The sequence below is a fragment of the Galeopterus variegatus genome, unplaced genomic scaffold, assembly GCF_000696425.1.
Source record: "Galeopterus variegatus unplaced genomic scaffold, G_variegatus-3.0.2 Scaffold48, whole genome shotgun sequence".
NCBI lineage: Eukaryota > Metazoa > Chordata > Mammalia > Dermoptera > Cynocephalidae > Galeopterus > Galeopterus variegatus.
This window is the reverse complement of record NW_007726159.1, coordinates 871,605-885,038: the sequence shown is the minus strand read 5'-3', so window position 1 is coordinate 885,038 and position 13,434 is coordinate 871,605. Positions and strand designations below refer to the sequence as shown.

At 35.7% G+C, this 13,434-nt stretch overlaps 1 protein-coding gene and 1 pseudogene across 1 annotated transcript in view; one reads left to right on the top strand and one right to left on the bottom strand.

The window, feature by feature from the left end:
* WWP1 (WW domain containing E3 ubiquitin protein ligase 1) overlaps positions 1 to 6,360 on the bottom strand; it is an 80,123-nt gene extending 73,763 nt beyond the window's left edge. Inside the window, exon 1 of the mRNA XM_008572599.1 lies at positions 6,275 to 6,360. Within this exon, the coding sequence (XP_008570821.1) occupies positions 6,275 to 6,344 (70 nt within the window). The 5' untranslated portion in view covers positions 6,345 to 6,360. The remainder of the gene's footprint in view (positions 1 to 6,274) is intronic.
* A 5,327-nt stretch (positions 6,361 to 11,687) lies between these two features.
* On the top strand, positions 11,688 to 12,572 carry LOC103590446 (annotated as a pseudogene).
* The last annotated feature ends 862 nt before the right edge of the window (positions 12,573 to 13,434 follow it).

The following is a 13,434-nucleotide window of genomic DNA, read 5'->3' as shown; positions in this document are numbered from 1 at the left end:
CAGCTTTATCACACATCCTTACCCACCATTTGATCTTAATACTAAACCACATCACAGATCAAGAAAAAAGTATCGGGCTGGCCTGGTGACGCACTCGGTAGAGTGCGGCGCTTGCGAGCACGGCGGCGCTCCCGCTGAGGGTTCGGATCCCATATAGAGACCGGTCCGCTCACTGGTTGAGCGCAGTGCGGGCACGACACCGAGGGTTGCGATCCCGTTACCGGTCACGAAAAAAAGACAAAAAGGGAAAAAAAAAAAAAAGAGAAAAGTATCTTCAGATTCAATATGCCTATTAACATCCTTGCCAGGTAGTTTATACTTGCCTTTCTGAAATTATTGTGGAACTTTTTAAAAAAAAAAATGCCCTACCTGGAAAGTTGGTTTCAAAAAAAAAAAAAAAGTATTTGCCTTTCCAAATAAGAACTTGAAAATTAGAATGTCATTAAAAAGTTAATCATAATCCTTTACAGAAAGCGAATTTTAAATCTAATTTATACAAGATGTGAAGGAACTAATTTAGTTTGAACATGTGACTTTAAACACTGTTTACAACTATTAATCCAAATAGGGGACTACATACTTTCATGGCAAAATACTGACTACCAAGCAGTAACAAGAACTTATTAAGATCACCACCTCTATAATCAATTTCCTATCAACACCTTGAGATGAGGAAGGGGAAAGCCTCTTCCCACATCATACGCACGAGATGTTAAGGATAGGAAAACAAGCTATGCAAGCTTCGATTCTATCACGAGAAAAGAGTAATCGAAATAAATAGTCACACAAATAAATCAGTGAAACACATGGTAAATGCCTCAGCAAAAGTACAGTGCTTGCATTATTGTAGTCTTCAATTAACATTTGAGGAATAACAAGAGATTCAAAGTAAATACTATACTTAAGTACTGGCAACACAGAGCAAACAAAGAGTGTTCAATGTTATATGTCTGAAGTGCTACTATCAGAGTCTTGGCAAAACTCATTTCCATCGCTCACTGTTCAAAGCTGCTCTAAGTTCACACCACTGGACTGATAAAGAAGGCTCAGGCTTGCTCTCTCCTAAGAAATCCTCCAATCAAGATTTTTCACTCTGAATAAGAGTGCCACTTATCTACACATTAGAAGAACACTGGAAGAAGGAAAAAGTATAGGATGGTCTTAAAAGCACGGGGTTGAACGTGTCTGGGTTCATATTTTAACTCTGCCACTTACTAGAATACTGACCTTAAGTAAGTCAATTAACCTCTCTGTCCCTCAATATTCTCACCTGGAAAATAGGGGAATAATAGTACCTAATTCTTAGGATTGGTGAGTGAAGACATGGAAAGCACTATCATCATCAGTGACTGCCTGACACCCAACAAAGGTGACTCTTCCTGACTGTACAGTATTAACTCTTCTGAGTTAATTGCATATCCATTCAAAATACATCCATTGTATACCTTTAATTGGCAAAGTGCTCAATAATACTAGAAGCTGGCAAGGTAAGAAAAGAGATTTTTAAAAGATAATTTTTAATTTCACAAGGAATTTATAATATACTGTCAAAATGTGTATATAAATAACTATAATACTACAATTTTAAGTAACTAAACGACAGTCTTATCAACTCAAATAGTTGTTCTAATTAGTGAGATTCATAGGGTAAGTTTTATTTTCCCACTTAATGAGTTTTCTTTGGTGTTATACACAGAATGTCCGCTACTGTAAGGTTATAGAAGTATTGAAAATCTATCAAAAAAGAGAGTCATGTAGGGGGGAGGGGGAGTTTGATTTTCAAATACCACTCGCAATAATACCTCCCTCCAAAAATCTAGTAATAAATTTAAGAAATATATAAGATACATGTGAAAATAACTGTTATAGTTTACTGATGGACATAAAAGACTTGAAGAAAATGACATGATATATTTCTGGATTTGAATATTTTAACACTTAAAAATTTCAATTACCTTCAATTTAGTACATTAATTTTAAATAAAAACACCAACTGACTGGTTTTGAATACTTTTCCTGGGGGCAGAAGAAAAGGAGAGACACCCTAAAATTCAAATAAAAAGCAAGGAAAATTAGAGAACAGTGAAGGCATATTTTAAACTGCAAAATAACGAGAGGAGATTTCTCCCAAAATTTTTCTTAAAAGTACTATAAAAGAAAAATAATTAAAACTGACAGATGTTAGTACATTATAGTGACATTTCAAATCAATGGGAAAAGATAGATTATTCCACTAATGTTGAAACATTTGAAAAGAATACAGTGAAACCTGAAATTCTTACCATCGTTACAGAAATAAGACACATTGACTTAAAATTTTTATTTTAAAAGTAGAATTATTAAAGTACTAAAAGATACAATAGCTAAAAAACTATAAATGTGAAATGACAGCCCATTAGTTTTTCAAGTTCAAGTCATCCTTTTTATACATCTTGCACACTTTATACTTCCTGTTGAAAGTCTGAAATCTAAAATACTGAAGATAATACACTTCTGTATGTTATTATGCTTATTAAGTACATGGTATACTACAGTATATTACCATATTATGGTAGGCAGTTTTCTGTTTGATTTTTTTCCATCATAGTTTTCCTGCTTTCCATGACCAGTATTCTTATTTGTTGCTGCCAATCAGACACAGGTTATAAAAGAAATAAGAATAAGAATAAGGCTGGCTGGTTAGCTCAGTTAGTTAGAGCACAGTGTTATAACACCAAAGTCAGTGGTTTAGATCCCCGTACCAGCCAGCTGCCAAAAAAAAAGAAGACAAAAAAAGAAGAAATAAGGTAATAATAAAAGTAAACAAGGATTTTTTTTAAACAATGTGGCTTAAGGCAGAGTACCTTAGTTTACAGATTCTAGACTGCCAGACTGCAACAGGAGAGGAGCCCTAATCATGGTACTTATTATTTCAAAAAATAAAAGAGAAATCAATATACAGAGGTCACTGTTATCTAATAAAAGGAGCAACAATCTGGAGTCCTAAGTCCCTGGTTGCTTTCCCATAGCCAACAGAAGGCACTTAATGCTTCTGATTCTGTTTCCTCACTGATAAATCAGGAGTAATATTTATTCCACAAAGTATTGTGAAATCAGTAAGACTGAGGATTTTAAGGTGCTTTTTATTTTAAAAATTAGATCAACAAAATAAAAGAAAGGCAAAGCAAGGGGAAAGGAATAGAAAAGTAAAGTAAGGCACAAAAACATGGGGCCATTTAGCACAGTCCAAGTTCAGTATTTCCTAAGAGCATAATTGGATTTCAAAGGTGAACAGTAACAAAATGATAAATACTATGGTGGCATTATCTCAGCTAATTAGACTCCCCTGGTCCTAACCTATTTTCCAATTGGTTCTATAGACTTCTCTGATTCTATGAGCTACCTAATAGCTTTTCAGTGAATTCCTTTTTGGCTCAAATCAGCCAGATTAGGTTTTGTTACTCTGAGAACTCATATATAGGAGGAAAGATACATATTTTGGCCATAGGTCCTATACAAGTTACAATGAACTGAAAATGTGGCTCTAAGCTTCTTATGTACAGTAAAAGGAGAAGTACAGGAATTATGTAAATGGTTATCAAGTGGAGTACATATCAGAATCATCTGGAGATCATTTCAAAATACACATGCCTGTGATTCAGAGAAAATGAAATACAAATATCCCTTATGGCTCAACCTCACTCATAATGAGAAAAATGTTATTTAAAATGACTCTAAGATACCTATCTAATTGTCAACAATCCAAAATTTGAGATTATATGTTGGTGAGGATATGGGAAAATAAACACTCTCATATATAGCTGGTAGAAGTACAAAATGGCACAAACTTTATGGAGAAGAATCTGGCAATAATTGGCAAAATTACATGTGTTTACTCTTTGATACATCAATTTTATTCTATCCTAATGATACATGAGCAAAAATAATAATATGCATGAAATAAACATATAAATAAATATATGCATAAAGCTATTTCTTGGAGCACTATTTGTAATATAGTCCATCAATAGAAGACTAGTTGCATTAATTTGGTACATCTGCTCAATAGAGTACTGTGCAACAATTAAAAGCTATATGGGATATCCTGCTATAGAGCAAACTCTAGAGTATTATTGTTAAGTGAAAAAAAGCAAGGTACAGAAAAGTACATAAGAACTGGGGGGTCAGAAGGGAGAGGTATGATACATATACTGTACATATCTGCTTATATTTTCAAAAAGAAGCAACAGAAGGATAAACCTAAAGTAATAAAAATGTTAACCTGCAGGGCAAGGAGGCAAGTGGGAAGAATGGGACTGAGTCGGCAGATCTCTTTAAATATACCTCTAAGGGCTGGCCAGTTAGCTCAGTTGGTTATAGCACAGTCTTGTGACACCAGGGTAATAGGTTAGGATCCCCCTACCAGCCAGCCATACACACAAACAAAAAAGAAAATAAACTCACCTCTAGAACTACATAAATGTTTACATGGTTATAAAACAAAATTAAATAAAAAATATAACCAAAAACAATGAACCTAGCTGATTATCAAGTTGGTGGCATAATCAATAGAGAATTACTTTAAGTTACTTTGAAATATGGTATTTTTATATACCCTAAGGAGATAAAACTCACAAAGAAATCTTATACTGCAACGAATGGGCTTTTTTCCAGTAATTTTAATGTTGTTATTTTGAAACTATTTCTGTGTGTGTTAGGATAAAACAGATATAATTATATTAATGTTACCTGAAATCATGATTTTTGGGTTAAAAGAAAAGAGATACAAACATCAGATCAAATTAAATAAAAATATCTTTTTTCCCTTTCAGTGGAAAATGGTATTTAGAAACTACAGTCATGGGCCGGCCCGGTGGCGCACTGGAGAGTGCACCGCTTGGGAGTGCAGCGGCGCTCCTGCCGAGGGGTCAGATCCCATGTGGAGACCGGTTCCCACTCACTGGCTGAGCGCGGTGCGGGCGCAACACCGAGGGTTGTGATCCTGTTGCCGGTCCCCGGTACGGGCGCGACACCAAGGGTTGCGATCCCGTTACCGGTCAGTAAAAAAGACAAAAAGGAAAAAAATAAAAAATAAAAAAAATAGAAAAAAATAGAAACTACAGTCATTATTTTTAATTGGAAATATCAACATGAACTAAGGATTTGTTTTTTTGCTTTCTAACACAATAAATATTTCCTAGCTTGTTCACTGAAAACTAGAAACAACAGCTAACCTCAAGGTAATGAGTACCACAAGAATTACAGTCTATCTCCTCACCCTTACCACTAATCCCACTCCTCCTGAGGCAAATACCTTGTATGCACAGTCCTGCCTTTTACAACCACATGGTAGCACGCTATACACACTACTCTACCCTATACTTTCTCACTTAATGATATTATCTTAGAGCTTGCTCTTACTGATATACATATTAACTGATTTCATTTCATTGTCTGTCTAGAATTCCGCTGCCAGTCTTTTGCTATTATAAACAATATTAACAATATAAATATCAGCAAAGTAAATTTCTAGAAGTAAAATTGCTGGCTTAAGGACCACTCTTCATTGAATTACATATTCCAACTAATGAGATGAATTATCTAAATCCTCTAACCAAGCTTTTTCATGCTTTTGCAGATGCTGTTCTCTCTCCTAATGCTCTTTGCTGCCAATCTAAGTTGAGATGAACTCCAATTCTTCCTGGAAGAATTAAAGTGTGACCCTCTTTGTGAGTCTTTCTCTTATTCATTCTTCTGTGTCCACAGGCCATCCCCAATCCCAAGCAGACCTAGGACAACTTCCTCTAAATTCTCACCACACCCAGTTAATGATCACTTTGCATGGTAGCTATTAATACTAAGCAAATCTATTTCACCACTACACAGTAAATTCCTGTAGAACTAGGGCCTTGTGTTTTTATATATGTAATCCAACTTTACAAATATTTGCCCAAAGATTGAACAAATGGCTTAATGGATAAAAGAAGGTGGACTTCAGCATCCTGCTCCATCCTATTAATCATTTAGAGACCAACTTAATGACACTTATTCAAAAACCCAAATTCTCTCACCACTAAATAGGATATATCTTCTCATCTCATCCAGCCTAGGTTCAATAAATATTTACTAATAAAATATTCTTAGAGGGCATCTACCTTTGAGGCATACTGCAACATATACACCATTGTATGAATCTAAAAGAAATGCTACTTACAGAATAAGTCTGCTGAATTAGGATTCAAAAGAAAGATTCATCAGGGAATCACCATCTTACATTATTATGAAAATAACTTACCAGTTACCTGTAGCTGTAACCTTCCACTGCGGTTATTACTACTATCAGACCTTGGTGAAGCAGTGGCCATGTCCCAAAATTCAGCTTAAACCTATAAAAAAGTTAATTTATTCAGTGTTAGAAAAGAAATTGTAATTTTCGAGGTGATTAAAATTGTTTGAATCAACTAATAAACCACATTTATTTTTAACCCATTACATGTTAACAAGTTCATGACTGTCCTCCATTTAAAATTATGACTTAGTATTATAAGTATTGTAGAAGAAAATGGCCAATAAACCATAAATGAGTCAATCTGAGCAACAAAATAAACCATAATACAAAGAATCCAAGGTCACACACTGATTTAAACATAAATATATAAATAAATACATATTTATTATTATATTTATTATCTGAGCCACCTGAGTATGTTGCCCCTTCATCCCTTAACTACAGTCTCTTAAATAACCACAGTACAATAATCAAATTCAGAAAGTTTTTTCTTTCTTTTTAATAGCCTTCCCAAGATGGAAAAATTCAAGAATTTAACTAGTACATTACTATCATTTAATCTTAGATTATTTAAGCTTTGCACTCCATATTCTAATTTCATCAAGTCCAACAATGCCCTTTACTGAAATTTTTAAAATACAGTATTCAGTCCAGGTTTTTATATTGCATCAGTTATGTCTCTAGTAAATCTTGCACATTTCTCTTCAGAGATAATTTTTTTCTAGTTCTGCCCCACACCTCCCCCAATTTTTAATTTTTGAATAATATACAAAGCAGAGCTACTTCAGCTTTCTTCTGCATGACAACTATCTCAAGGCTCAGTTTCTATCCACCCTTAACCTCCTAAAGATAAAGTGAAACATTCTGAGCAAGGTTGAGAAATATTAATGAATATTAATGTTTATCTTGTTTCTCTCTCTGTCGCTTTCTCTATGCACCACTTAGATCCTTCCCCAAATTCAGGGACCTAATACTCTAAAATACTAAAATATACTCTCTTCACTTATTTAGAGAGAGAGTGTGTGTGTGTGTGTGTGTGTGTGTGTGTGTGTGTGTGTGTGTGTGTGTGTGTAAAAGGACAATATAAACAGTTGCTTACTATATAATTAACTGACTATAGTTAACGTATATCCACAGGTTCTGACACCTCCTTCATGCCAACGCTCTCATTCCACAGCTGAGAAAACAGGCTCAAGAATTACATCTACTTGAGGGTACATCAGCTGTCATGTTCATATGAGAAAACTAATGGAAACGAAACCCTTAAATATAAGTCAATGAACAATGAAAAAAATCAATGGAAATTGAAAGTTTTAATTTCTAGAAGTCTGGTGTACTAGATATTTTGAAAGGCCTTCCTACTTTAACACAAACAGGTAGGTCCTGGATAAATTAAAATAAACGCACTACTTTTTGAGCACTGTTATGTTCTCAAGAAGTATGGAAAACTATCAAGCCTGCTACCTACCACCCCATATAACAGTAGCCAAAAAAAAAAAAAAGAAAGAAAGAAAAAGGAACTGAGTTGAAATTATAGAAATGATGAGCAGTAAGCAAAAAATAAAATAAAAATTAGACTGCTGTCCTGAATGTGTATGTTGACAGTAGCACTGAGATGAGGAGAGAAAGTATTGGGCCTGCTGCAAGGTTAGAGAGCTGAGACTCCCATATTAAGTTAGGGCCCAAGTCAAGAGTAACTTCTAACATACACCAGAAGCAAATATATGTGCTCTCAGAAAAGGAGCCAATTTAAGCCACTGAGATTACCCAAGATGAAAGGCAACTAAATCTGAGTCTATAATTTAAAAAATCAAACTTATAAGAAAACAAGCCACCATGAGTGAGAGTCAGCAGAAACAAAAAACAAGTTTCTGACCTCCAAGGATCTTAAATATTATGATTATCAAATACAGACTTTTACAAACTAGTTTTAGCAATAAAAGATATATAAAAAAAAAAGGGCTGGCCAGTTAGCTCACTTGGTTAGAGCATGGTGCTGATAACACCAAGGTCAAAGGTTCAGATCCCTGTACCAGCCAGCCACCCCCCCAAAATAAAAGGAAAACACAGCCAAGCAAGAGACTATAGAAATGCACTTTATACTCAAAAAAAAAAAAACAGAATTTGTTGAAATAATTTTTTTATTTAAAAATATTTCAGATTTACAGAAAAGTTGTGAAGATAGTTCAAAGAGTTCCCATATACCCCACACCTTTTTCACCTATTATTAACATCTTGCTATTAGTATGTGTAGTGGATTGAATTACGTTCCCCCAAAACTCACTGACACTTGAATTGTGTCCAAGTTTTACATATTAGAAACTTGGCTCCCACTGTGACTGTTAAGAGGGTGGGAAATCCTATTATAGTAACTGAAAGGTAGGGCCTTGAAGAGGTGTTAGATTGTAGGACCATGTCAGAGTGATTAGATTAAAAATGGTGGTCAGGGGCATGGTTCTAAGGGCTTTAAAAGAAGAGAGGAGAGTCTGTCTCTCTGCCCCCACCATCTTGCAATGTGAGACCCCTGGGTCACTGTCACCACCACCAGATGGACTTGGACTTCCCAACCTCAGAAACTGTAAGCAATAAATTTTTCTTTATAAATCACCCAGTTTCAGGTATTTTGTTATAAAAAATAGAACCAGACTAATACAGTATACTACATTTATTACTAGTAGTAGTATGCCACATTTGCCATAATAAATAAGCCAATATCAATATATTACTATTAACTAAAGTCCAGTTTATTCAGATTTCTTTAGTTTTCACCTAATGCCCTTTTTCTATTCCAGGATCCCATCCAGAATACCACATAACATTTAGTTGTCATGTTTCCTTAGATTCCTCTTGGCTGTCACAGTTTCTTAAGACTTTTTTGAGGAGTACTATTCAAATATTTTGCAAAACGTCCATCAACTGACGATTTTCTCATTATTAAACTAGGGTTATTGGTTTTTACAATGAAGGCCACAAATGTAAAGTGCCATTTTCATCACATTACATCAAGGGTACATGCTATCAACATGATTTACGACTGTTGACGTTGACCTTGATCATCCAGCTGAGGTAGTGTTTATTAGATTCCACCACTGTGAAGTTACTCTTTCTGCCTTTCCCACACTGCACTCTTTGGGAGGAAATCACTATGAACACCCTACACTAAAGGAGAGGGGCAGTTATGCCACTTCCTTGAAGACAGAGTATCTACATAAATTATTTTACCAAATAGGATTTTTTAAATAAAAAAGTATAAATGAAAGATTTAAAACTTAGAACCTAAGAGGCAATCAGTAAACTTGAATATACATCTGAAAGAAATCATTTAGAAACAGCACTGAAATAAACAGATAGAAAATACCAAAGAGAGGTTAAAAGACATGAAGGATAAAATGAGATCTGCCATATATCTCTACTCATAATTGCAGAAAATAAGGAGGAGATATCATACTAGAAAAGAAAATGACTTAATTTTCAGAACCAGTGAAAGATATTTATCCATAATTGTAAGAAACACAATATATGTAAAAGAAGCAGGATAAATATAAAGTAATTCGTACTTGAACATACAGTAGTAGAACTGCAGAACACAAAAACAGAGACCATGTTAAAAGCAGCCAGAGACAAAAGAGATTATATTTGAAAGAAGACAATAAAATTATAGCAGAAACAATGAAAGCACAGAAAGCAGAACAAAATTTACAAACATCATTTAATTATGAAGACAATTAAAAATTATATAGCAACCCAAATTCTTCTTGGGGAACACTGAAGGCATTAAGATATATCCAGAAAAACCATGGGAGAGTTTATCAATAGCAGACCTTTACTTCAAGAAAATCTAAAGGATGTTTTTCATAAAAGAGTAAAATTACCACAGAAGGACGATCTGAGGCACAAAGACTAATGAAGAAACTGCTAAGTACCAAGTAAATCTAAATAAACACTATCTGAATAAAGTAACAATAACAACGTCTCATACTGTGTTTAAACAAAAACACTATAAACATTAAAATATGGAACAAAGAATGAAAAACATAAGTTGAAGGGCAGGGTGGAGAGAAAGAAGATAGGAGTTAATGTTGTAAAATCTTGCATTGTTCAGCAGAGAGATTATGATCTGGTTTAACTTCTTTTTTTTAAATTTTATTTTGTCGATATACATTGTGGTTGATTATTGTTGCCCCTTACCAAAACCTCCCTCCCTGATCTGGTTTAACTTTAAACTGCTTAGTATTCCTGGTAGAATTTCAAGGTTAATCACAAAGGAATAAAAATTAGAGTGTGTCATTTCCAAACTAGTAGAGTAGAAGAGAACAGAATAAGAAAACAATCAATCCAAAAAAGGCTAGAAAGGAAAGGGTTTAAAAAGCATAAATAACCAAGCCTACCAGAAAGCACAAAGTAAGAGTCCAAGTATAAAAATAATCACAATGGATATAGACAAATTCAAAGATAAGAGACACCTACAAAATAAAGATACTGATAAAATTAATGTGAAAATTGAAAAAAAAAAAATGACACACCAGGCAAATACAAAAAGAAAGCTGGAATTAGGTATAATGGCAGACAAAACAACACCATTAAGGAAAACACAGAAACTAATACAAGGTTCACTTTGGTAAATAGACACAAAACTACAACTCTGCATGCTTAAAAAAAAAAAAAAAAAAACCCTAACTTTTCATTCTCTCTTTCTCTCCTGACATGGTGGCCTCAGCAAAAAAGAAAAATAAGTGAAAGGCTATTTCCCTGAGACTCTCTTGCTGAGTGTATGGTAGTACTGGTGGAGAAGCATATGTTTCCAAACCTGTCAGCTGAAGCAATGAAACAGATAACCTGAAAGGAGATATTTCAACTAAGTGGCACAGTAATGATGACAACATGTATAGGGTACATCCAACTGACCGCTGTATACTGCCCGCCACTCCACAGGCTGTTATCTTCCCAAATTCCCATCCTACACTGCTTTTCTACTTAGGGCACCTGACTTGTGATATAACAGAAGATTCCATTAAGGAATTCATTAGAAGATTACAAATCAGTGCATTCACCATGTGAACCCAGAAACCCAGAGAGATTGAAAGTCCCTGCTCAGTGCCCTGAGCCTCAATGTAGAGTCTCTAGGTAGCAGAATGAGTGGTCACTGCTGATCATGCATGGGATAAAGACAGAGATGATTGTTCTTTTGGCAGAGACAGAAATCAGTATTCTGACAAAATAGAGACCAGAGAGCCCACGGTGCCATAAGCTGCTTTGATGACTATCCATCCACCTAGAAGAGGTGATAACTCTGAAGACAAATCACCATGATCATCACGGAGACCAGGATTGCTATCATGACTGAGGCAACACAGACTATGACAGAGGCTGTGACTCCAAGAAAAGCATTTAGTAGTGAGCACCACAGGAGTGAGGAAACATGAACCACTATGAAGACCACTATGACAGATGGGACAATTACTTGTTCCAAAATGATTACTCTCAGAAGGATTATAGACGTGAGAATAGAGGTCCCTCCCAAAGACCCAAATTGAACCTAAAGCCTTGGAGAACTCCTACAGAAGATGACTCCTGTGCTGGTACCTCCCTGTCCAGTCAAGCAGCTTCTGTCTTTAAAGGGACAAAGCCTGTTGACCCAGCTGTGAGAGAACAAGAAGAGCAGCTACAGAAGGAATGAGAGAAACTGCAGTGTCAGCAACATGAACCAAAACTAGAACGATGGCCTTAGGAGAGACACCCAAACTGGCAAAGTCATGAAATTCAGGAACAGGAATGGTGAAGGATAGGAACTGAGTCATCTCAGACTGAGACCTCACTCACTTCTGTCAGAAGTCAGACCAAGATGCAGGAAGGAGAGAGAGTGAGAAGTCTCTGGAAAATCAAACACTCAGTAAGGCAGAAGACTGTCCCTCCCCAACTTCTATGCCTCCAAACCTCATCAGCTGCCTTGCTGACCCCTCCACCAGAAGAATTGCTAATCCTTCTGCTTGATCTCACTGCCCAGACATGGGGTAGCAATTCCCTACAAGTGGTGGGGAAAATTAGTTCCCGTTCAACCCTCTCAGGAAGAATCATCAAGGAAAGAAGAAAATAAAGTAAATGTGGTAAGTGTCCCAAAAGGAAAAAGTGGGAAATTCAGTATGGTCCAGGAGGGGGACAGAACAAAGGCCAGTGGAAGGAGTCTGAAAGGAAGAATAGCAAAATGAATCAAGACTCCAGGTCTGCACCAAAGCCAAAGCAACCTGAGGAAAACTCAGCCTCCAGGTTCAGTACTGTAAATATGCTACTCTCTCAGAGATGGTGAGGGGGGAAATTATACCAAATAGATGTTGACCATCCTGTTCTTCCTCCCAGTCTCTCTCTACTCTGGAACATTCAGAGCAAGTTAAATCTCTATCCAGACAAGACAAATTAAAACTCACCATCTGTGGAGGGTGGGGAGCCTCAAAGAATTGTGAAAACTACTGGAAAAAACTGACAAATTGGCCATTGTCATGGGCGATTTCAACACATCCTAGGCAACACTGAGGGTTGCGATCCGTTGCCGGACACGGAAAAAGACAAAAAAACAAAAAAAACCCCGCAAAGAATGTAGAAAAGAGATAATAAAGTGCAGCACATAATGAAGTAGAAAAAAAGATAAAACAAAGGATCAACAAAGTCAGAAGCTAGTTCTTAGAAAACACTAAGATAAATAGATGCTTGGCAAGATTGATGAGGGGAAAAAAATGAAACAAAATAGGAAGCCCTAAAACAGACCAATGCATGTAAAGACATACCCATGTAATGATGAAGCAATGCAGATCCATGAGAAAAGAGGGACAATTAAATGGTCCTGGAATAATCTACATGGAAAAAGATAAAACTGGATCCTTACCTCACATCATATGTAAAACCAATTCAAGATAGACTAATAATATGAATATGAAAGGCAACATCAAAACTTTTAGAAGAAATTACAGCAGAAAACTATTATTTTGTGCACTCTCATGATGGAAGGATTGATTGATTGATTGATTTTAATTTTTTTGGCAGCTGATCAGTATGGGGATCTGAACCCTTGACCTTGATATTACAACACCGCAATCTAACAGACTAAGCTAACCAGCCAGCCCTCCAGATTTCTTAAACAAGAGATATAGCATACTAACCAAAGAAGAAAAGAG